Below are 25,140 nucleotides of genomic sequence, written 5' to 3' on the forward strand. Positions count from 1 at the left end.
ACAGAAGACAGAGGAACACGTCTTTGAAGGGGAATCGAGAGTTTGGTTTTAAACATATGCATTTGAGGTTCCTACTGGGCATCCTAAGGGAGGTTTTGAATAGGAGGTTGGATAAGATCTGGACTCAGGAAGTATTTTGGTGGGAAAAATGAGTGTGTGAGGCTTTAGGGTTCAGGATGAGGTCCCCTGGGCACCCAGCCTGCCTCAGCATCACTTGGAGGGCTTGTGATTCAGTAGTTGTGGGATGGAGCCCGAGAGTTTGCATTTCCAATAATTTCTAGTTCTGCTGAAGCTGCTGGTCTGGGAAGTACTGGCCTAGGGAGTGAGTGAAGGTCAGCGCTCCTCAGCACTCGCCACACAGCATGCCTGGGAAAGGACCGGTGCTGGCCCAGCCCTGGAGATGCTGAGCTAATCGGTCTGACGCGGGGTATTCCGTCAGTACTTTCTTAAAGCTCTCCAGGTGGTTATTATGCACAGCCAAGGCTGAGAATCACTGAGAGAAGAATTCTGAGGAAACCCTGGGGTACCCAAAAAGGTAGAGACTGTGAAAAAGAAATGGAAGAAGAAATGTTTCTAGAATATGGAAGAGAGCACCCGTGTCCAAGACAACTTAGCACTTCCCCAGTGCTCCATGGGCGTGGCTGAGAAGGAGGCCTGTCTTCCCAGTTAGGAGCACATACATTTCTCACAGGAAAGTTGAGGGATGATTAGCTCATGTGTTAAGGGCGGCATAGTCCTGAGGTTTTTTTTCCTGATCTTTCTAGAACTAGATTTGGTTCAGTTGAAAGTAATGTCACAGAAAAAATTCTTGTGCAAAAATACTGTTGTATTCTCAAGTCCAATTCAGTTAGCAGCAGACTTCCTTATTTCCACAATTGTTACTTGAAGTTCATTTCACATGAAATCCAAGAATCATGTTATTTTAATTCTACTTGAAAAAAGGCAAAAAAAAGTATCACATTTTAAGAGAACCGAACCTCAGTGGATATATATTTTTGCTGCTTGTTCGTTTTTCATGTGGCCTCAGTGCCTTTTCTTAGAAGCAGATGGAGGAACTAGTTGAGAATTCCCTGTTTCTATACCACTGACCATGACTTTGCGTCAGATCTTTGTCCCTAGAGCTGCATTAAAGAATAATGTGATTTATCCTTTCCGCCTGGAACATCCATCCCACTCTTCATGCAGCCCAGCAAACTCCTACTTACCCTTCAAGACCCCGCTAAAGGATCTTTCCCTTCACGAAGTCCTTGCTGACCCCTGCAGCCCCGGAGTTCAGCTCTCCCTCAGGGCTGCCCCAGCTGCCTGAGCCCCTGGCGGGCTGAGAGCCTCTTTCTTCTTTTTGTCCCCAGTGCCAAGAACAGTGCCTGGCAAGTAGCGCTATTCAGTAAACATGGGCCAAATTAAAGAACTCACAGTTCTCTTAGAAAAATGGGAATTCAAAAGAAGAGAGTTCTGAAATTGGTGACTTATAACCTTTCTCCTGTGGGCTTGGAGCCGTCTTTCTGCCTTTGCATTTCACCCGCCATGGGATCATTCTTTTCCCCTCCCTCCTGAAAGCGACTCCACTGTGACAGATACCTTTCACAAGTGTGCTTGCCGAATATTTAGTCCAATCTGAAAGAAGTAATGGAGAGTACTTGAGGTCGTGCTCGAGAACCTTCCTCTCCACATTGCCACAGTCAGAGGCTCTGTGGCCTGCACAGCCCTCCTTGTCCCCTGGCACTCAGCATGGAGAGCTTAGCCGTGCCCAGGCTGGCACTGCCTCTGGCAGAGTTTACTCCCGAGCTGCGGGTCCGTGAGGGTGCCCACTGCCACCCGCCTGGGCCTCCCACTTCTAGCCTCGTGCTGGAGAGGTCTGCTCTCCCCCCAGCAACCTCACAAGCCCAGCACTGTTAAAAAGGAGTCTGGTTATTGATTAATCCGGGTTTCATTGTGCAATTCTATATCTCTTGAAAAAGCACTTATTTAAACACCCAAATGTATTAATATGTCATGGTGTGAATTGTGATAGTGAAGCAAGGTAAGCAGGTGCTGGTTTCCTTCAAATATACATTGTGAAGTGTTGATTTATCCCCCTTAGATCCTGGAGATTTCACTCAGGAGCCTGGGGTTTTTTGTTTGTTTGTTTTTTAAGTTTTTCAGAATAGTAAGTGGTTTCAGCTGTCTCGTTCTTTACTTTTAAAAGTATGAGTTTTATGCCAAGGGTTTAAAAATCTTAAGTTTTATCATGAAAACAAGCTGTCATTAGTTAGTATAATCACAAATGCAATGAAATTTTAAACTCTGTAAGAAAAAGCATATTATTTTAGTACATAAATTGACACTTAATTCTATATCTAAATGGAGAATTTATAGAAACCATGCCACCTATAGTACCAGTGTTTTATCTGTTGGTCTCAACTTTATACATTCTGTGTTATTTCCCTCAAATTCCAATATTTAATTCCCAAACCCTGTATTTTTCCCTCCCTCTTCTCACATCCAGACGCAGCATAAAGATGCCCATTGATTGACCACGTGTGCCACCTTTTGGTCTGGAAAACACGGTCCCTCGTACCTGCAGGGCACAGCAAGCGCTCACGTGCTATATTCTCTTTTAGGTGCAAAATGACTCCAAGGGAGTGAGCATCCGCATGTGGCACTTTTCATAGCCAACCACCCATGTTTACAGGCAGAGTTGTCACGAAGCGTTGGAACCCAGAATGAGAAATTTGTGACAAGAGAGGGTGGAGGCAAGTGAAACTTTGATTAAAGGAAAGTGCCTTGGCTTTAAAAAGGCCTGTCTCTATCCGGCAGCATAGAGCAGTGATCAAGTGGAAGAAAGGGAGCAGGCAGGCGCCTCAGCTAATCTTTCTCCTGGGGGCCCAGGTGGACAAATTGGCAACCCTGTTCACAGCTTTTTTTCTTCTCCCCTTTGTATCATAAGAACTGCTAATCGGATCCATGCTGCTGCAACTGTGGTTAGTTATTAGCAGAATAAAAGCAGATTTCTTCAAAAGAACGGGTGGGGGAAACGACTATACAAAATTGCAAGGTTGTTAGAATCCTAAATGCACAGCAGTCGATTTTTCCCCTTATTCTGAATTAGACGATGAATACAAGTCTTTCATCTGTCACTATACCCATTTCTTCAGAGGTAGCCAAATATTAAGCTTCTCAAACAAAAAAGGAATCTTAGAAAGAGGAAAAATATTGAGGAGGAATAAGAATGGGTGAGAGAAGGGAAGAATTAGGTTTTGTTTTTATTAATTTGCCCTGGTGAGAGAAATATAAACCATCCGCTCTATTTGGTGTTCTCCCCGCCGCCTCTTACCTTACATCAAAGCGAGGATTCGAGAGAATGGAGCTGGTGGCTGTTCAGCATTTTATGTCTGGTGTTCTGCCTGAGGAAAGTTCAGAACCTACCTCTTTTCTTACAGATAGCAGAGTGCTATGAATCCGGACTTCCTGGGGGAAGGCCGGGCTAGCAATGCCATACCCAAATGTGGAGAATAGACCTTTCCCTCCACAAGTGGGTTTTCACATGGCCCAGTAGACCTGGGAATTGTATGCCTGAGCTTTAAAGCTATTGCAAAGGGTGTGTTTTGATGAGAATGCCAGATTTTCAGCATGGTAGTTGATGTACTTCAGGACATCATGGACTTTCACAGGGGATGCCTCCCAGATCCTCAAGATTCCCAAAGTTAGAAGTGGTTCCTGCTTTCAACCAAATCACATTTTTGGTCATACTGCCTATTTACTATTCATGTCTTCACATCTGAAGTTAACTAAAGTTGAGAAGCTTTCCTTAAAGTTCCATCTTTTATTTAATGGCTGTTTTATCCACAAAGACACAGTTTTTATTCACCTCCCCAGAGTCGGTCCTGAGTGGAGCGGTAAGTGCAGTGGGACCCAGGCTGAGCTGTGCCAGCCGCCACCCTGAGAGTTGTGCCTCAGTCAAACCCAAAGCACATGATATTCCCACACCTTTCAGGCCACTTAGCAGTCATCCAGACTAAAAATGTCTCATTTTAATGCGGAGAATCCTCTGTATGTAAATGTTTTATGACTCCAGTTTATTTTTTTATTTTTTTTGAGACGGAGTCTCGCTCTGTCACCCAGGCTGGGGCGCAGTGGCATGATCTCGGGTTGCTGCAGCTTCCGCCTCTCAGGTTTAAGTAATTCTCCTGACTCAGCCTCCCAAGTAGCAGGGATTACAGGTGCCCACCACCACGCATTTTTGTAGAGACAGGGTTTTACCATGTTGGCCAGGCTAGTCTTGAACTCCTGACCTCAAGCAATCTGCCTGCCTTGGCTTCCTGAAGTGCTGGGATTACAAGCGTGAGCCATTGCGCTGGGCCAACTCCAGTTTATCTTTAATCAAAGCTGTGCTGACTTAAATAGTTAAGTCTAGAAGTCCGTGTGTGCATCACCATGTATCCTCTGACTTAACTTGTCCTTTGCCTTGCCAGAGACTTTTCAGTTTCTTTGCCCCAAGTTCTCTGTGGGAAGGTATCTCCCCAAAAGGGATCTCATGGGTATTAGTGATCAGACTATTAAACCAACTTGCAAGGGTCTGTCTTACCCTTGCACCTGTCACACAGTTCTGAGGAGGACCCATGCGAAAAACATTATGTAGTTTTAGTATGTTTAATTAATAAAAGAAAAGTTCTGGTTTGAATCTATGATAGCAGGCTGGGTGAGTAACGTTTTATAAGTTGGTCTTCAAGGGCTTTTATGAGGGCATAATTCACATAGACCACATCATACTCACTTCTGTTTTCTACCTGTTGGCTGATCGTCCTTTGTAGCTAATCTATCTTCAAGCCTAGCAGTGAGGTTTAGAAAAAGACTTGGAACACTCAGACCACAGTAGGGAGGAGAGTTGAAAAGCTTAATCCAGCAGGTTTTTGACAGTGTATTAGTTTGTTTAGAATAAAGGTATACGGCCCTGTGAACGGTGCGTGGGAGCTGTCTTGTTCTCTCAAGTTCGGGAATTGGAAGTATCCTTCTTCCCTTCGTGGCTCGGGAGTATCCAAGTCAGATAGCCTCTGAAGTGCCCATTTATCTGTATTTTTAGGACCTAATGACACATGAATAGTCTGTAATATTTTGGATAAGGATTTAGGAAAGTCTAGCCCCGTTTTGAATGAACTTTCGAGCTGTATGACATGAAAAGGTTTATCTCTCAAAGCAGGGGCTTAACTCCTTCAAGGTGAGGACACCAAATTGCTGTGGTTCTGTGTTCTCAGTTGAAAGGTAGGGAAGAACATTACTTTCTGGTTTACACTGCTCTAATCTGAGATAGGATTTATTCACAATAAAGAATTGTGTTGACAGCCTGTTCACCAACATCTTCCCCACCCCTCTGCCCTGATACAGGACCTTTTGGTAAAGGGTGAGGTGATCTTATTAGAGACAGAGGCACACACACCCCATGCTGAACAATAGGAAGTGTTATAAGTTCACACCCACGCACTTCAGATAAACTGTTAACCGGAACCACTAAGCGGAAGCCGGAGCAGATTCTGTATTTCAGTAGTTTGCTTGGAGCATATCGAAGTTGCTGTCAGCCAGCCTGCTTCTTCATTCTGAGAATAAGTGGGATTTTTTTCCGTTCTTGAAGCAAGTGAAATAGAAAACACTGAACAGAAGGATGCTATGTCTAAATAACTTGTGGGTTTTCTAACTCATCTAAAGAAATGCCTGAGACTAGGACGTTTGTTGAATGTGAGGATTATCAAAAATGTATTTTTCATTTACACCATTAGGTATTATGCGGGTTTTTAAAGAAATGACCCATGAAATCCTTGTGCTGTGTTGCAGAGCTGTACCATCTTACCATACTCTAGCTTCTTACTAACTTAGATAAGATGTACAGTGATTTCCACAGATGCGGAGTCTACCATGCAACCAACCAATGCTGTCTCTTAACAAAATTATATTGTCATTTATCATGGTGGAAGGAAAGATCCTGACCAGTTCTTCATGTTTCAGAAATTAAAGGAGCAACTAAATACAACCCATAGTAAGAAGTTATAGTGTAATTACTAGTGGGTTTGGCAGAATATTAGAAATGTATCCTCCAGAAGATCGGTAAAGTCAGATGGTGGTAGGTGAGACCCGTATTCTACTTTAAAGATTTGAAAGAGAGCCGATTTCCATGAGGCTGTACTAGAATAAAGCAACCCAGTGTTTTAATTTTGGATGCAGCAGCAGAATTGCACAGTCAGTGGGAAGTACAAGATGAACACGATCATAGTAGTAATGTATCAGTATTTGGTTGCTACAATGTGTTCTTTTAATTTCTCACTAAAGTTAATGACACCACCAAGAATTCTTGACGAGTAGAAGAATTAATTCAATTGCTAATTGCTGAAAACCATGAACTATGTATTGATTTTGTAGCACCATCCCATGGGAGTAACTTGATCATGATAGAGTTATTTGCAAAGTGACTGGAAGCATTCCTCATTTCTTCTCAGAATTCAACAAGAACCACAACCAGTTTAATTCACATGGACCTAAGAATAGGTCTGTCTTACCCTTGCAGCTGTCACAGAGTTTATGAAGAGGACTCAAGTACTTGCCACTAAACACCTCATGATCTCCATGTATTGAGGATGATTGGCCAATAAAATTGTCCAAATTTCCATGGTTTAACATGTCTTTTCACATTAATTGTAAAAAGCCAATCTTCTTGAATTACTAATCAAAGAATATAATTTAGGACATTGCCCTCTATATAGTGAGTACTCTTTTTTTTTTTTAACCTCATTTGGCACATTCAAGCTATCTCTAATTTACCTGCGAACTTGTAAGACAAATAAATGTATATTCTAGACAGTGCTCTCTCTTTAGCTCCTTCTTTCTTCACTTTTGCCCAGAGTCAGCTAACATAGGAAAATTGGAAGGATGGAATGGATCTGAGGCACTAAAACCGAAATCAAGTAGTGTCTGTCATTCAGACTCCAGATTTGCTATCTTGACTAATCATGTCAATATTCCATCTCAGATAAACTAAATCCATCTTAGGTTAGTTGGCTTTTTAGCTGTAATGATGTGAAAGGAAGGAATAATTTTTCTATGGCCACTACAACTTTTGAAACATGGAATTTCTGAATATTTCTATATGTATTAGTATTACTCATACTGGAGATAATGCAGTATTATTTGAAAAGGGGTGAATGGTTTGTTTGCCAGAATTGGTTGTGGTTCAGAGTTAGTGTTCTTGTTCTTTTTCTATAGTTGTATACTGTAGTAATGTAGAAAGGAATTATCCCCAGGGAATTTTAACCTCAATGAAGGATTAATGTGGGAATCCTATTCACCTCATGTTTATTCTCTACCATCCCAACACAAAAGTAGTAGAGTATAATTTATGCAATTGCATCTGATCAGTAGTTGATCTGATTTGTTGGTTTGTTTCTGATCCGAAAGAGTTGGAAAAATAAAACTACAAGTAATCATTTATCTAAACATTTACCTGCTAAATGTACTTACCATTTAAGTCTTAGACTTTTGCCTGCATTAAGTGCTAAGGAACGCAGTGCATTCTTACATATAGATAGGAGAGAGCATAAAGCAACTTCTGTTACTGACGTTTATTTATGAAGCCTTCCCCTTTAAATATGGAAGAATGTGAGATTTCTATGTCAGTGCTGTTGTTATTAAATACTCATCTGTATTGGCTTTTTCAGCAAGTATTCCTCCTGAGTGTTTCTTTTTTTTTTTTTTTTTTTTTTTTTGAGACAGAGTCTTGCTCTGTCACCCAGGCTGGAGTACAGTGGTGCAATCTCTGCCTCCCGGGTTCAAGCGATTCTCCTGCCTCAGCCTCCTGAGTGGCTGAGATTACAGGTGTACGCCACCACGCCTGGCTAATTTTTATGTACTTTTAGTAGAGACGGGGTTTCACCATATTGACCAGGCTGGCCTCAAACTCCTGACCTCGTGATCCACCCACCTCAGCCTCCCAAAGTGCTGGGATTACAGGTGTGAGCCACTGCACCCGGCCTTCCTGAATGTTTCTTTACTCACTCATATTATCATTTAGAACAGGGATCACAAACTACAGCCTAAGGACCAAATTCAGGCAACCACCTGTTTTGGCAAATAAAATTTTATTTATGCTATTTTGTTTTCATATTGTCTGTGGCTACTTTTGAACTACAACAGCTGAGGTGAGTAGTTGCAACAGAAAACATATGGCCTGTGAAACCTAAAATGTTTACTATCTGGCAGTTTACAGAGAAAGTTTGTCTAATCCTCATCTAGAATAATAAGATAAAACTACATGATTACAGATGAGTTACAAAGATCTAATTATCTATTAATCTGAGCTTGGTTCCTGGAATCATTAGCCATACTTTTTTTTTTTCAACAAATACTTATTGAATGGTTACTATATGCCTGGTTCAAGAGATATAATATAGCGGGGAACCAAACAGTCTGAATTTTCTGTCTGTATGGAATGTACATTGTAGTCAGTTGAGACAATGAACAGAATTAAGAACTATGGAAAGTGTTAATACTGTGTCCAGTTGTAAAAAATCGTAGAACGTGGCACTTGTTAGTACTGACTGCCCCACCATCTTGTTCTATGAAGTATGCTGAGCTATAATATATTCATGTCTCAGTCCATCCACTGTACATTATACATTACTGGATGTGTGCTAATTTACCAAAATACACATATTAGCCACTTTTTCCCAATTGTGTTATATACTAAAATCCCAGAGTTATGTTACTTGAATATTTAATTTGGTACTTATCTTGATTTAGTTCTTAAAAGCTATTTTTAATTGGATAAAATTCTCCCAAAACTTCTTCTAGTGTAAGATTCTAAAGAAAATATTAGCAAACAGAATCCAACAGTACATTAAGAAAATAATGTATCATAAGTGGCATTTATTCCAGAAATGCAAAGTTGGTTCAATATTAACAACTTTTTTTTTTTTTTTTTTTTTTGAGACAGAGGCTTGCTCTGTTGCCCAGGCTGGAGGGCAGTAATGTGATCTCGGCTCACTGCAACGTCCACTTCCCAGGTTCAAGTGATTCTCCCGCCTCAGCCTCCTGAGTAGCTGGGATTACAGGCACCTGCCACCAGGCCCGGCTAATTTTTTGTATTTTTAGTAGAGACAGGGTTTCACCATGTTGGCCAGGCTGGTCTCAAACTCCTGACCTCGTGATCCACCCGCCTTGGCCTCCCAAAGTGCTGGGATTATAGGCGTAAGCCACCACGCCCGGCCTAACAACTCCGTTATTAATATATACCATAAACATACATCTGGTGGGGGGAAATCCTCTCTGTAACAAAACTCAACACCCAGTTATGATAAAAACACTCAAGGAAGTAGCAATGGAGAGATACAATCTCAACATGGTAAAATGTATATGCTTTAGTTTCACTTATGGACTAGGGAAGCTCTAGAGGCATTTCCACTAAGATCACAAATGAGGCAAGGATAATCACTATCTTCACTACTGTTCAGTAATGTACTACAGATATTAGCCAATGTAGTTAGGCAAGAGAACTCAATTAAAGGCATAAGGATGAGTGTAGGAGAAATAAAACTGTCTATTTACGGATGATATAATAGTATGCCTGGAAAACCCCGGAGAATCAATGACAAATTAGCAGTGGAAGAATTCATTTAATGCAGTAGTGAGACATAAAATTAACATACAAAAAGCAGTAGTCTTTCTATACACAAACAATAAACAGTTAAAAGACATATAATGGTGAAGAGAATCCCATTTACAGTAGCAACAAGGAAGACTACGTGCTTAGGAATAAACTTAACATAAAATATACAAACCCTCTAGGTACCTGAAAGAAACTAAAGAAGACTTAAGCAAATGAAAGATGTCTCTTGTTCTTGGGTGGGATGAACTCAGCAGTCATGAGTTCTCCTTGACTGATTATTTCAGTCCAATTGCTGTGAAAGTATTAGTGAGCTATTTTATATGATTGGACAGGTTGATACTAAAGTTCATATAGAAAAACATGCAAGAAAACTTAGAAAACACTGAAAAAGAAATGGTGAGGAGCACTATTCTTACTGGACACTAAAACATGGTATAAAAATACTGGAACTGAAAATAGTGTGTGCTAGCCAGTGGAACAGAAGAGGAAGTCCAGAGTTAGACCAAATACATGTGAACATGTATTAAATGACAAAGATGATATTTCAAGTCACTGGGCTAAGAATGGATTTTTAAATAAATTGTGTTGGAATACTTGGGGAGCCACGTGCAAAGAGATTAAGTTAGATCCATCCTCACATCAAATAAACTCGAGGGAGATGGAAAAAAAACATGTATGTACTCGAAGAAAACTAGGGTGAATTCCTCTTTAACCTTGGTGTAGAGAGAATAGCTTCTTAACTGTGACTCAGAATCCAGAGGCAATAAAAATAAAGACTGATAAATTTGACTACATTAAAAAAAATTTCCACTACAAAAGACACCGTAAGCAAAACTAAAAGACAACTGACAAACTAGGAGAAGATATTCACAATATATACCACAGACAAAGGGCTAATATCTCTAATATATGAAGAACCCTTAAAAATTCCAGGACAAAGGATTAAGAACGTAAGCAGAAAAATAGGAGAAAGACTTGAACAAACAATTCACAAGGAAAGATATTAAAATGGCCCTAAAATCTGAAAAAGTAGTCAAACTCATTCAGAATCAGTAAGACTGGTAATTTTTTATTTTTAATTTTTTTTTAGATGGAGTCTTGCTCTGTCACCCAGGCTGGAGTGCAGTGGTGCGATCTCGGCTCACTGCAACCTCTGCCTCCCGGGTTCAAGCGATTCTCCTGCCTCAGCCTCCCCAGTAGCTGTGGTTACAGGCACGCATCACCATACCTGGCTAATTTTTGTATTTTTAATAGAGACGGGGTTTCACCATGTTGGTCAGGCTGGTCTTGAACTCCTGACTTCATGATCCGCCCACCTCAGCCTCCCAAAGTGCTGGGATTACAGGGGTGAACCATCGTACCTGGCCAAGACTGGTAAAAATTTTTTAAATAGCAATACGTTCTATTAGTGAGGTTATGGAGAGACAGGCCTTTCAAACATTGCTTGTAGCAATGTAAATTAGTACAAAGTTTCTAGAAGGAAATTTGGAATTGTGTAACCTTTAGACCCAACAATCCCATTTCAGGGAATTTTCCCTGAACATAGACCCCAGCAATACAAAAATACATCCACAAAAGACTGGAAACTGTCTAAATGCCCATACCCAGGAGAGTGTTGAGTAAACTATGGAGCACTCACATAAAGGGGTGCTGGGGAGCCCAGGACAGTGTGTCCAGGACAGCGTGAAAAAAAGGAAAGCCCAAAGGGTGTGCCACAAACTTACCAGCTTAAAACAAGGCACATTCATTATCTCTGTTCCCCTGGCAGAGAGTTCAGGCACCTCTTAGCTGCTCAGGACTTACAAGGCTGCAGTCAAGATGTTGGGCAGCCTGCATCCTCATCTGGAGGCTCGACTAGGGAACAATCTACTTCCAGTTTCATTCAGATTGTGGCAGCTTCATCTCCTAGCGGTTGCTGGAGTGAGGTCCTGAGATTCTGGAGGCCTCTCGTTCTTGCCTTAGTCTCAGTTCACATCAGAGAAGCCTATTTCCTAGAAGGCCTGAACCCTGTTGAAATGTCAGGCCCATACAGGATCATCTCTCTCCATTTTGATTATTTCAGAGTCAGCTGATTAGGGAGTTTAATTATATCTGCAAAATCCTTTCACATTTGCCATCTGACATAGTTGCAGGAGTGACAGCCCATCACTTTCTTCACATTCTTTGGATAGAATTACAGGTTCTGCTCAGTGGAAAGGAGGGGATTACTCACTGGTGTTACTCATTGGAGGTTACTCGAGGGTGTGTCTGCCACAGTGAGTGAAGAGAAATAGTCTAATAAATAAAAAACCAAGTGAGGAAGAAGATGGCTCTTCTCACAATGGAATTCCAGTAACTAAATGTGGAAGAAAAAGGGGAAATATAGAATCACCGTTAGCCGATACCACTGTAATAAATGTAAACAAGATCTTCTAAAGGATCCAGAAATTCGTGAGTGCAGGTTTGAGGAGGCATAGGATTTGCATAGTCTCAAATATCTTCCAAAAAATACTTAACCAACTACAATGGGAAAATAGATTGTACTGAGAAGGGTATGACATTTTTGTGGTACACTTCCCCAAATTCATAACCTCATTTTAGGGATAAAAAATATTATCAGAGCAAATAAAATTTGGCAACGTTCTACAAAATAACTGAACAGTACTGTTCAAAGGTGTCAAGGTCACAAAATAGAAGGAAAGACTAAATGTGGGATGATCCCAGAAAAAAGACATGACGCAGAAAAATGGGTGCAATTCAAATGAGGTCTTTAGGTAAGCTTCTCTTCTAGGTAATTGTATTATGGTTATATAAGATGTTAACATTGGAGGTGGGCTAAAGGATATAAGGGAACTCCTTGCACTATTTTTACAAGTTTTCTGTAAGTCTAAAATTAATTAAAAATAAAAGTACGTTTTTAAGAAAATGATAGCATAGACTTAGGCTGATCATTTTATTTCAGTAAAAGTAGAAATGCAGGTGACAGTTCTGCACCTAAATTGTGCACGTGGTTGTATATGTTATCATTGGAGAATACAGAAGTGTGCAATGGCGGAACTTATTCTAATTCATAGTATAGTGTTTTCCAGTTCTATTTTTTCCATTATGCTTACATCGTAATAGACATTGCTGAGGAAAGAACACGGGGGCTCTCTTTATTTATTTTTTTAAACTATTTTAATGTTAAAGTGCCTTCATAAAGTGGGTTGGTTCACTGTGCCCAGCAGTATGCTCTTTAAAAATTATTACCACACTTTGTTTAAGAGGTTTTACTTGTGACCAACACATGTCATATAAAAATCTGTAATTTTGAAGGTGTTTATTGAATTCGGTTGGTTCGGAGGGCTCTGAATTTTCTTCTTTACATGGGCCAAGGACACAAATGAGTCTTCTGTATCACTTTCTCAAATGCATTTTCTGAGTCATCATCTGCTGTGACGATGTTTAAACTATGCCTGTGGAAGATCAAGTTGTTTCTTAGTTACTGTAGTTACTGAATCATAGTAACTATGACTTAGTAGTTATGAAACTATGGTAGAAAGATAGGGAGTAAAGGAAAATGAATAAGATGGTTTGGCTGGATCTGTATCATGATAAAGCTCTTGTATCTTTAACAGAATGAATTTGGTATGTGAATATTCTCATTGCTTTAAAGGGACATCTGTCTTAGAATTGTGCCACACAACCAGAAGTGCTGCTTGGCTGTGGCGGTATTTTATGAATCATGGGATGCATTACTTACAGCCTTTTTTATTTCTACTTGAAATATTGTGCATAAGAGCAGTGCCTCGGGCGTGCACCGTCTAAGCCACGGTGCCCTGTGTTCACATAGAATTACTGTTTGTTTTTACTGTCATGAGTCTATGAATCCAGCCTGTCATGCAGAAGTGATCCTGATAATGTAAGCACTTACTGTCTTGCTGCAGCTGATTCCCCAGTGATATTTTAAAAAGTCAGTATTTGGCTGCAGAGTGCTTTAAATTTCTAAATGGACTACAGATTGGAGGCCTTAGGGTATTTCATAGGAAGCACATGACCCTGCAGTGAGCACACAGCAACTTTTGTAGATCTGTAGCCAAGTCGGTGACCAGTATTTACCCTTGAAATTGTTTTGGTTCAGAATGTTAAGTGTTTTTTAGTTTACATTTAATTATTTGATACTAGTACTAATTTACTACAAATGTCTGAAACCAAATGGATACTTAACGAAGTCTATGCTGTTTGTCCAGGTCTTTTATCCCGACTAGTTATGCTTCTAATGTAAAAAGCAGCTTCTAGTGGTGACACAGTGCATATTTCTCAGTGTCTATAAATTCAGGTCTTTGGTTTTCACTTAATCTGAAAATGAGAGTGGCAGTTACACACTCAGGAACACTCAGAAATACATAAACAAGCTTTGCATTCTTCTCTAAACAAAGCCTAAACCCCTGAAAACAATTGTTTTATAGTAATATTTTAACAGCTATTTATACGTGTTATCTAAACTGAAAATCATATTCCTGATCCTCTGACTGCCACAGATACCCCGTGATTAGACTTAGTAAGGAGTGACAGTCCTGAGAGATTCTGGGACCGTGTCCTGCCTGGCCACATGGGTAACAGACCCATCTTGTAGAACCACAAGAGGGTTGGTTGTTGTACATCGTCAAATACCAGGCTTTGTGCCGAATGTGCCCTGACCTTCACGGGGGCGAATTGGTGATGATCTTTAGGACATTAATTTTTTTATTTATTATTTGTAATTCTTTTGAGCAATATGCCTGACTATGAAGCAGTGGGTCTGACGGAGTCAGAGCGGTTAGCCTGATCCAGCCGGGGTCCCAGGACCACCGCCCCAGAGGACTATGCAGTGTTCTTTATGTGTGTGTGTGAGTGTATTTGTGTTTCCAATTTATTGAAGCAAAGAGGGAGGGTAGAAGATAAAATAGCATGGTCCTCATGTCACGAGAGCTAGTTAGTGCCTTGAGGACTGTGCTAAATTCAGCTGCTTTTTAAATTCCGTTACATTTTTAGTCTTAGAAATGCATCTAAACCTCTCAGCCAAAAAGTGAGTTGAGATCATCAGCTACCTCTGATGATTTTTAAATTTCAAAATCTCATCTCCTGCCTTCACATGACTCATTATCTCTCTTTTATCAATATAGTAAGAAGTATCTTCCTTTAAATAATATTCACAGATTATGACTTATTAAGTATTTGCTATGTTCAGAGAGGGATTGAAGGAATACAGATAAGATTCCTGTCTTAAGGAGTTTACATTATATTTGGAAAAGACAAACTGAGCATACACTTAAAACTGGAAATTAAATAGATGCTATTGCTGTATTAGCAATAAAGATCAAAGGAGATGCAGAATAATAGTCCCTCCTTTAGTGATCATGTGTACTGCATTTTATAGTAGTCTGTTTTTTGTTTCTTAACGGAGGTCTTCTAAGTTTATGTTAAATCTCTGACTAATGATGAAGATGTTTTAGAAGTCTATTGATATTACTGTACTGATTGGATATTACCATGAGTAATTGTTGGCCACTCTGCATGCCTGCCCACCTGGAGACTCACGTAAGAGTCAGGAGGATGAGTTTGGCCCAGCTCTCCTACGTTTTCTTAAATGCATTGAAGAAGTGTGTGTCAAGAAATTTCAGCTACAGATTGATTCATATATGAGTTTAGGAACTCATTCAGTAACAACTTTTCAGCAAGTGTTTAGCTAAATATGTTTATTCATGTTTCCTCTTTGTTTCCCAGGGAAAAGATGAACTATTACACTCTGAGCTATGTCTTTTTTTAGTGGGGCTATACCTTTTGTGATCATAAAAATTAAATGTGGCTGTGTCTTGGTTTTGCATGACTGCATTATTAATGCAAAGGGTTCCCCCATCTCCACTTTCCCTCCTGTGTTTTACAGGTAGTCAGATGCCTCCACAGCCACCCGGGAGCCAGTCAGAATCCAGTTCCCATCCCGCCTTGAGCCAGTCACCAATGCCACAGGAAAGAGGTTCGTCTCCAGTTCATGTCTTACATGCCTATAGTGCTTTCAGGTGATAAGGCGTACGTGAGTTTGCTTACCTATGCACCTCCTTATCGTTAATTTTTTTAAAGGATATTATGTTTTCTTATCAGACGGAAGAAATAAACAAAAGCCCTTCCAACAAATATGGAGAGGAGGGAGGATGCTTTCTTGTAGGTTGGGTGAAGTTTGGTCAAAGTACAGTTCAAGGCCCAAAGAATGTGTGTGTCCACATAGCACCGGGAAACATGGTTCACATATGACTGTAGTCTGGTATTTGGTCTAGCTGTGTAAAAATAACTGTGAATGACTCAACTAGGGTATCAGTCCCAATGTGTGTGTGTGGCGGTTGGGGGTGGGGGGTTGTATGTGTTAATACTGGTTATTCCCTGATATTTAATAGTAAGATTTTAAACCCAGAGCAAGACCTTGTCTTAATAAATGGTAAGATCTTAGAACTGGAGCAGACCTAAAAGTTTCTACGGCCCAGTCACCTAAAGCAACTGGGGAGTGTAGCGGTTAGGTGTGACTTCCCTTATTCTCAGGAGCTAGTTAGTGCCAGTCCCAGAAAAAAAGAATATGGGCTTTTCCTGAAACCTTTGGAGAGAAGTGGCCCCACATCTGCCAGTGCTCTTGACCTTTAGCTTAGTCCTGCCTGTCATCCCTGCCGTGCATTTCTTAACTGCCTTGCAGAGACCTTAAGCCCACCCATATTTACCTCTGTCTTCATTATCCCTTGGAGTAGGAAAGCTACTCTTGGTGGTGGTGGTGGTTTTAATCCAGATTGGTGTATTCTGGAGGTACAAGAAGCCTACTTGTGCACCCCTGGTGCGGTGGCAGGTCACTTCCCTTGCAGTGGGGCAAGGCTTGCCTGCTCCATCCCACAACAAACGAGAGAGATACCGCTGTCCTGCACTCCCCTCCTCTCTCACACAGGCCCAGAGGCCAGAAGTTCCCACCTTGGCAGCTAATATGTACTGGGCTCCTGACCCCTACTGTTTATAATTATTTGTATATGAGTTGTAGAGATGATGATTTGCTTCTGATTAGAATTATGAGGTTTAAGTTATTTTACGTGTTACAAACTCAGCAACATGTTTAGAAACTAATGTCAATGAAAAGATAGATTTGCTTTATCTACATATCATTTGTGTTGAATGTTTCAGCGGGATAAAATGAATTTTTCACTTTCTAATACCATTACATATATAACTTTTTATTATAATGTAAGGTATAGTCGATAATATAATGTTTTAATAGTGGAATAGTTCATGGTTTTTAAACTTCACAGTGTGTGAGAATCACCTGGAGGACTTGTTAAAAGAGATTCCTGGGCCCCACCCCCAAGTTTCCAATTCAGAAGGTTTGAATTGGGACGTTTTAAACCTCCATTTTTGGCAAGTTCTCAGATATTGCTGATGCCAGTGGTTTGAGGACCATACCTTGAGAACCACTGCCTTCTAATAGTACAATAATAGGTTTTTGAGGTGGGAGAATCACCTGAGCCCATGGAGGTCGAGGTTGCCATGAGCTGTGATCACACCACTGCACTCCACCCTGAGCAACAGAGAGTGAGACCCTGTCTCAAAAAAATAAAAATAGATTTTAATAATTGTGTGAATATGTGCATTTGTTTCCCTAAATTCTCTACTGTGACCTGCTCTAAATCCTCCTTTTATCCCATATCATCTCTCTAAATTGCTTGATCTGTGTTAACTCCTCATATGGCTCTGGTCATCTTGAAGGCATTATAGAAGTTTATAGTGTACTGGTGCCAAGCAAGCGTGATTCTTACTAAAATCCTTTTTTTGGTTGTGAGTTGCACCTGTGTTGTATTGTTGGGTCACTGTGGGGAAAAAGGAAATTGTCTTGCACTGGGTGCCTACTCGGGTCAGGCAGAGAACTGAGATGAAGATTCACCCCATAACCCTGTAACATCACTCTCACTGGTACAGTTCTTTTTATTTTAACAAGTGTTAAAGGGTAAAAGTTCCCTTATTTGAAAGTCTTAAAATTTTAACCTTTATTACTAAGAAGAAAACAAACAGAAACCCTCTCAGATCCTTGAACAATATCTTTCCCAACCCTTTCCAACAGATACGTGTTTGGGAAATTGGGCAATGTAGAAAACCAGATGTGAAAAACAGGACAACAATTAGGAAACTTAGCTAAATCAAACTTTTAACTTAAATTGATCCACTTTCAAGGCAAAATCTAGGCTCTTTAGTGGTACCACTGTATGGAAATTACCATGTTAATATGATTATTGTTTTTCCTTCGATTGCCTTTATTATATGTAGTGTAGTTTGGGTAACTGATACCAGGTACGTAACAAGCTGGGTGGTTATAAAGACCACTTCTTTTTTTTTTTTTTTTTGGAGATGGAGTTTCACTCTTGTTGCCCAGGCTGGAGTGCAATGGCACGATCTCAGCTCACTGCAACCTCTGCCTCCTGGGTTCAAGCGATTCTTCTGCCTCAGCCTCCCAAGTAGCTGAGATTACAGGCATGTGCCACCATGCCCGGCTAATTTTGTGTTTTTGGTAGAGATGAGATTTCTCCATGTTGGTCAGGCTGGTCTCCAACTCCTGACCTCAGGTGATGTACCTGCCTCGGCCTCCCAAAGTGCTGGGATTACAGGCATGAGCCACCGCACCCGGCCATGACCATTTCTTTCAAATAGTAAATATAAATTATAGAAGTTGCTAAATGTGAATTGATTTTTATGAATGTGATCTCTAAACCTCCTCTGAAAGACTGTGAGAGACATTATTATATTGTTATAGTTTGTTTTCACACTGCTATAAAGAACTACTGGAGACTGGATCATTTATGAAGAAAAGAGATTTAACTGACTCATAGTCCTGCAGGCTGTGCAGCAGGCATGGCTGGGGAGGCCTCTGGAAACTTCCAGTCATGATGGAAGGTGAAGGCAAATTTAGCACATCTTACATGGCAGGAGCAAGAGGAAGAGAGCGAAAGGGGAGGTGCTACACCCTTTTAAACAACCATATCTCGTGAGTTCTCATGAGATAGCACTAGGGGGATGGTGCTAAACCACTAGAAACCACCCCCATGATCCAATAACCTCCCACCAGGCCCCACCTCCAACATTTGGGCGGGGACACAATTCAACATGAGATTTGGGTGGGGACACAAAGCCAAGCTATATCACTGTGCATTCCCTTTTGTGTGTGTTTGTTGGTTAGGCAACACCCTGAAAAGGAAAACTTTCTATTTTAAAATGACTGTTATGTTAGAAGATGCTTTGCCTTGCATGAGTGAAATTTCCTCCAGCACTGGGTAGCAAGGCTTTAAAGAAAATGGCTTTATTATTTATTAAAACTTAGGAAGAAATGTTAGCTCCTAATAACCTTTGATCAGATGCCACCTGATCAGGTGTCTAAATGACAGTGACTTTAATGCTTTGGCACAATAATAGAAACATCTGTTTGTTGGACCATCATTTGGTATGTACCAGCAGCATACACAATGGAAAGCAGATCTAAGAAAACTCTTACTAGGAAATTCCCCAAAATTCATTCTCCCATATTGGAAAGTAACTTAACTTTGTTTATACTCTTACAGTTGACATATACCTACCTTGTTTAGGGAAGTGCTGAAAGAAACAGGCCAAGAAATACATTAGTGAGTTAGTATCTTTTTTTAAAACGAGTATGTCAGACTGGGCACGGTGGCTCACACCTGTAATCCCAGTACTTTGGGAGGCTGAGGCGGGTGGATCACTTGAGGTCAGGAGTTCGATACCAGCCTTACCAACATGGTGAAACCCCGTCTCCACTAAAAACACAAAACATTAACCAGGCATGGTGGTGTGCGCCTGTAGTCCCAGCTACTCAGGAGGCTGAGGCAGGAGAATTGCTTGAACCAGGGAGGCGGACGTTGCCGTGAGCTGAGATCACGCCACTGCACTCCAGCCTGGGCGACAGAGCGACACTCCGTCTCAAAAAAAAAAAAAAGGGTATATCATGGAAACCATAGACCCTGATAGAAAAGGTAATGACATTGCTTCTGTACTGCTGAGTGCTGAAATAACCACATTGAACAGTTCTGTTTACACTTAGTTTGTTTTAATAAATAAGATTCTGATAATATAGTAATAGTCCACCATATACGTACTTTCTTTAATGTACCCACAGGAGATAACATTTTCTTTAATGGCACGGAATCTAGAAACACATTTGCACAGAGACAAGAGATGATGGAGAGTGAGAGATGATGCAACCTACTTCTCTCTAGAGGTGCAGTTTTCTGAGTTCTCCCTCCAAGTCCTCATGGGGCAGTGATGCTGGCAACACTGCCTTGGAGCCTAAGTCCCCCCAGTCTCAAGTAGCTGAACCCTTGCTCTGATCTTTCTTTTCTACTTGGTCCTGTGTTCCCATTCAGGAAGAGCATATGTTAATAAACCATGTACCCTGTGTGTCAGAGATTCTGCAAACCTCTGGTGACAGCAAGGTCAGTGAAGTGCCCAGCTTTCCTGACAGCAGTCCTTTGTAAACCTGCAGTCCCCGTCCCCACCCTATCTCTTTTTCGGTGCCCATTTTATCTGGTGGTTTTGGTATTGAGTTTTGTCACAGGACATCAGTCACAAATCCATTTCCCCACATTGTACACAGATGAAAATAACTGTGAGTTTCTACAGTTGATATTTTCTATGTATAAAAGGTATTTGTGCAAGTAAATATGGATATGGCATCATAGGTTACAAATGGAGGGAAAACTTTAGATATTTTTTGGGCTCTCTCCTCTCTTACATAGTATTGCCTCCTCTACATCTTCTGTTTTCCAGTATAAAACTTGATTTAGTATTGTGCTGCTGGAAGTTTTCTTTGTTTGTTTGTTTGTTTGTTTTGTTTGTTTTGAGACAGAGTCTCGCTCTGTGACCCAGGCTGCAGTGCAGTGGTGCAATCTCAGCTCACCGTGAGCTCCGCCTCCCGGGTTCACGCCATTCTCCTGCCTCAGCCTCCCGAGTAGCTGGGACTACAGGTGCCTGACACCACGCCCGGCTAATTTTTTTGTATTTTTATTAGAGATGGGGTTTCACCATGTTAGCCAGGATGGTCTTGATCTCCTGACCTCGTGATCCGCCTGCCTCTGCCTCCCAAAGTGCTGGGATTGCAGGTGTGAGCCACTGCACCCGGTGGAACTTCTTTTTAACTAAATAAAGAAAATTAGTTCAGATTTTTTGGCCTTTACTTCTTCATTATGTACATGAATTTTAAAGAAAAACAGTAAAAACCTCAGTTTAGTATTCTGTTGTAACACATTTGCCATTGGTTTTTATTTTAAACCTCTCTGTAGACCTCATATGGCAATATACAGAAATGTTACTAAATCACCTTGCCAAAAAATCGAGCAGTGTAAATTAGGCCACCGAAGGCATTGGAGGAACAGTTCAGATAACCTTAAAATACTGAAATGAATCTTACAAAAATTGTAGGTGACCAGTTCACATTTGTTTTATCCTTATTTCTTAATCTTTATATGTCTTGAAATTCAAAAAGAAAAATAGGAAACGGCTTATTAATAGGTTGTCCTCTTACGAAGTCTTGGAGGGAATACGGAATAGTCATCTGAGTAGATAAATAAGTATAATAATTATTAACATTAAAGTTACCACATTTTTAACCCCAGTGACACGTTAAGCTTAATGAAACTAACAAATGCCCTTCTAGTTTATTGGATTAGCAATTAGGTGAAAATGCTGAAAGAAAGCTTATTTATTTGGACAGATGTAGAGAGGTCAAAATTAATTTTTCGAAAACCTTCTAATTGAATTCCCTTTTAATTTCACAGTGGTGTCTAGTTAAACATTCATGTTAATGCCGGCGATTTTCTGAAGGTCTGAACTAGATCTGGATTCCCAAAATCAACACAGGTTATTTAACCCTTTTTATCTAGTAAGCCAGCAGGGACTTTCCTAGTGTAATCCCATAGTATTTGAATAATTAGAAGGTCGTAATGAGGATTTAATTAGTCCTTGAGATATGCTGAAGCAGAACCCCTAAGAACTTCCCCTTTCGGACACAGATGCGAGCAGAATGGATGCTGCTCCAGGACTGTGAGCCACGAGGAAATGTATTCTGTTGCTGGAGGCAGTTCTCTGGCACCATTGTGTGGCCATCAGATCGGTGCTGAAAGCATCTTAGGTGAAATCTTCCAGAAATACTGAATAGCAGTCCCCCCAACCTTCATTTCTGCCCACTTTCCAACCTACACAAGGACTGGCTTTTCCTCTCCACTGTTGAAAAAGAGGAGTTGTAGTCAAAGCACGCTGTACCTGATTGAAAATTGGCTTTTGCTTTATCAGTGACACCAACATTAGGTGAGCAGGGCGAGTTGTGTATTTTCTCTATAGTTCTATAGAGAAAATAGATAACAAAATTTTGTGTTGTTCTAAGCCTCTGGTATTTTGTCCAGCCAAACATAGGGATCTTGACAGCTGTTTGTCAGCAGAATCACAAAAATCTCATCTTTGGAATCTGATGTTCACAGAGGAATATTTATCAGTAGCTGCATTTTTGTAAATACAGACAGTGCCATTACCCAGCAAAGTGTGTAGCAGATGGGGTATGATCAGGCATTTCAAGGTTCTTTTTGCGTACTACCACAAAAAGGTGAATCAAAATTTCTATACTTCAAAAGTCTGAGGTTTCAAAATTACATATTTTGTTTAGACTGAATAGTCTTCATTATTGAATATTTCATTATTCAATATGTCTTCATTTTTTATATGCTGCTTCTGTTATTAACCCCGAATGTTAACTGCCTTGGTATAATTTTATTCCTACTAATTAATGGTATATTTTAGCTTCTTTACAAAGTCTGAGTAGAATTCCTTATCAGATTTCGAGTCACATTCTATTTGCATAGTGCACACCTTTTGGCTGCGGGCACATCTTTCTCTTACCTTTTCCTGCAATCAGGGGAAAAGGAATGAATTCAGTGTCTTCCTATGAGTTCGACTGAGCTTCCCCAGGGCCTGCGTGGCCCTCGGTGTTCATCCCCTGCCAGGGACCCCCATGTCGGCAGCAGGCTGGGGCTTCACAGATGCTCAGCAGAGACTGAGCCGAACAACTAAAGCCATCCAGCTCTCACACCCTGTCAAAGCACAGGACAACCGAACTAGAAAATCTTTATTGTTGTGGAATTAAGAAAGCTTACAATTTTACCAATAAATACTGTATGTCATTTGCTGTAACACAGTGTTTGTCCCTCTGAACTCACTGTTAGTATTTTGAGCTTACACAAGATTAAAGCTACTGCTGCTGCTTCCCCCTGCCTCTGTTCTTCCCAGATGCATTTCCATGACTGCACAGCTGTACTTACAGTGGGTGTCAGTATGAGCCATAGCCCTTGCACCTGGAGCCTGGCACTAAATGGATTGTGCTGAGTCCCCTCCCCAACCCCAGCCATGCTCTTTATGACCCAGGGGCATTTAGATAGAAATATGTAAATTTTTGAAATTTTTTTACTGTTGTCAGCTAGTTTTATGGTGATATTTATACCAAAAGTTATTTTTTAAATGTGAAAATTACTCTTGAATATCTTAATTGACCTAATTCCTTAATATTCAAGAATAGATTAACAAGTCAGTACTGAAATGAAGGACACCACCCGGATAATTGTTAAGGAGTTGGAAGTGGGGTTTGATACTTTTTTCTGTTTTTGCAACCTACGGAAACCATGTTCTTCTTTCTATTGGATTCCCGGTTGTAAGTGTGACAGTAGATCTGCAGATGCTGAGATGTATCATAAGATATACTGGTTGTCAGAAAATATTCTCTTAATCTACCTTTCTAGTTTTAAAGAGTAAATGTATCATTTTCCTAATGTATGCTGTGTAAGTTTATAGATCACCCCGGTAGGGCATCAGCAATAATCTACCCTCACCCCCAGATGCAATTAACTTAGCCTCCGCTCTTAATTGAAGATCCCTTCTTTGTGATGTGTGAAAGATGAAAATAAACTCAAATGGGAGGCTTTATACAAAAGAGAATATCTAGACACCACTCTGGAAAGCTGCTTCTAATTTCTTCGGCCTCAGAACTCTGCCTCTGTGCTAGACTGTGGACCAAGCCAAAGCTAGTCAGTAATGAAGGCAGTCATGGCACAGGACTTGTGTCAGGTTTGTCATTTAAGTTCCTTTTAAGCCAGCTATCCAGAAATAGGTTCATCCCAAAGCTGGGAAAACAAATGTCACACACAATAGGAGTCCATTTATATTCATTGAGGAAGCATCAGTCGAAATTTTAGAACATTTTAAAAGAAGCATATTTTGTTACTTTTGTTATATGCAGTAATTTTTTGAATTGCCAATTAAAGTGGGCTTTTAATACTTAATACTTATTTGTAATTGGCTCATTATTCTTCATTGAAAGTATTTGAGAACATCTGGATCTTAGGTAAATTCATGGATTTATAACAACACTTTTTCCTGTTCCTTTTGTGTTTTTTCTGTGTCAGTGAAAAACCGTTGTCTTTTTCCAAAGCCAAAAATTCAGAAGCCATCCTTGATGCGTTTTTCTTCCCCATCTGCCCCAAACTAATTAGTCACTAAGTTCCACCAACTCTTCCCCAGTAGAGGTTCCCACACACCCCTTCTCCATACCCACTATCACCACTCTAGTCCAGACACCTAGTTAACCTCACAGCCTCCTCGCTGTTCCTCCTGTCCCCAGCCTCATGCCTTTGAGATCATATTCCACCTCCTCAGACCGGTGAGAGCATGTCATTCCTCACCATCTATGCCTTTAGTCACTTGCCTGTGCCTTGGATAAAGGCGCACTGATCTATGCGGTCAAGGGGCCTGTCCTTATCCAGCCCCGGCCTCCTTTGCTGGCCTCCCTGTCATCACACTGCTTTCTCTCTCAAACACCTGCCACACTGAACCTCTTGGGATCTTTATATAAACTCTTCTCTCCAACTGGAACACTTCTGCAGCCATCCCACCTCAGCCGCACCCCCACCACCCCTGTCGGTCTTCTTACCTGTGTATTTTGTCCTAATTCTTAAGGTCCTCAGCCTGGCTCTTAGTAGGTGCTTGAGTCAGTGTTTGTTGGGTGAACAAATGAAGGAAGCATAACCAGTCACCGTGCTGCCCCTATGGGCTAGGCACCCTCTGAAGCAGCCCAGATGTGTACAGTGTTGGTGACCCATTAACAGCTGGGATTGCAGTTGATTCGCAGTTGAACTCTGTTCCAGACTCTAGAACTCTGCGAGTGGAGGGACCGTGGCCTTGTCAGTTTCAGAACTCCAGGGCCTCATGTTTTACCTGCTGCTTCTCATTTTAATCTGCAGGGACTTTGGAATCAGAAGATCTGGGTTTAGGTACAAGCTTTATCACTAACTAGTTTTGTATCTTTGGACTATTTGTGAAATGAGGATCATGGATATATTGCACAATTCAAATAAGATTTTGTATCTAACAGTAAAAACTGCAAAGCACCGTGAACATAGTAAATGTAAGATCAGGTTCAGATACCTCAGGTGAGACCTGGGTCGAAAGCC

The 25,140-nt window shown here is 40.7% G+C and overlaps 1 protein-coding gene across 11 annotated transcripts in view; it reads left to right on the top strand.

Moving 5' to 3' along the window:
* ARID1B (AT-rich interaction domain 1B) overlaps window positions 1-25,140 on the top strand; it is a 436,783-nt gene that overhangs the window by 321,172 nt on the left and 90,471 nt on the right. For 9 of the 11 annotated variants that reach the window (XM_034963134.3, XM_034963128.3, XM_034963132.3 and 6 more), the window contains one exon: window positions 15,510-15,599. The exons of the other annotated variants lie outside the window; for them this stretch is intronic. In XM_034963134.3, coding sequence (XP_034819025.3) covers window positions 15,510-15,599 — 90 coding nt within the window. The remainder of the gene's footprint in view (window positions 1-15,509; window positions 15,600-25,140) is intronic. 11 annotated transcript variants of the gene reach the window in all.

The sequence above is a fragment of the Pan paniscus genome, chromosome 5, assembly GCF_029289425.2.
Source record: "Pan paniscus chromosome 5, NHGRI_mPanPan1-v2.0_pri, whole genome shotgun sequence".
Lineage (NCBI taxonomy): Eukaryota > Metazoa > Chordata > Mammalia > Primates > Hominidae > Pan > Pan paniscus.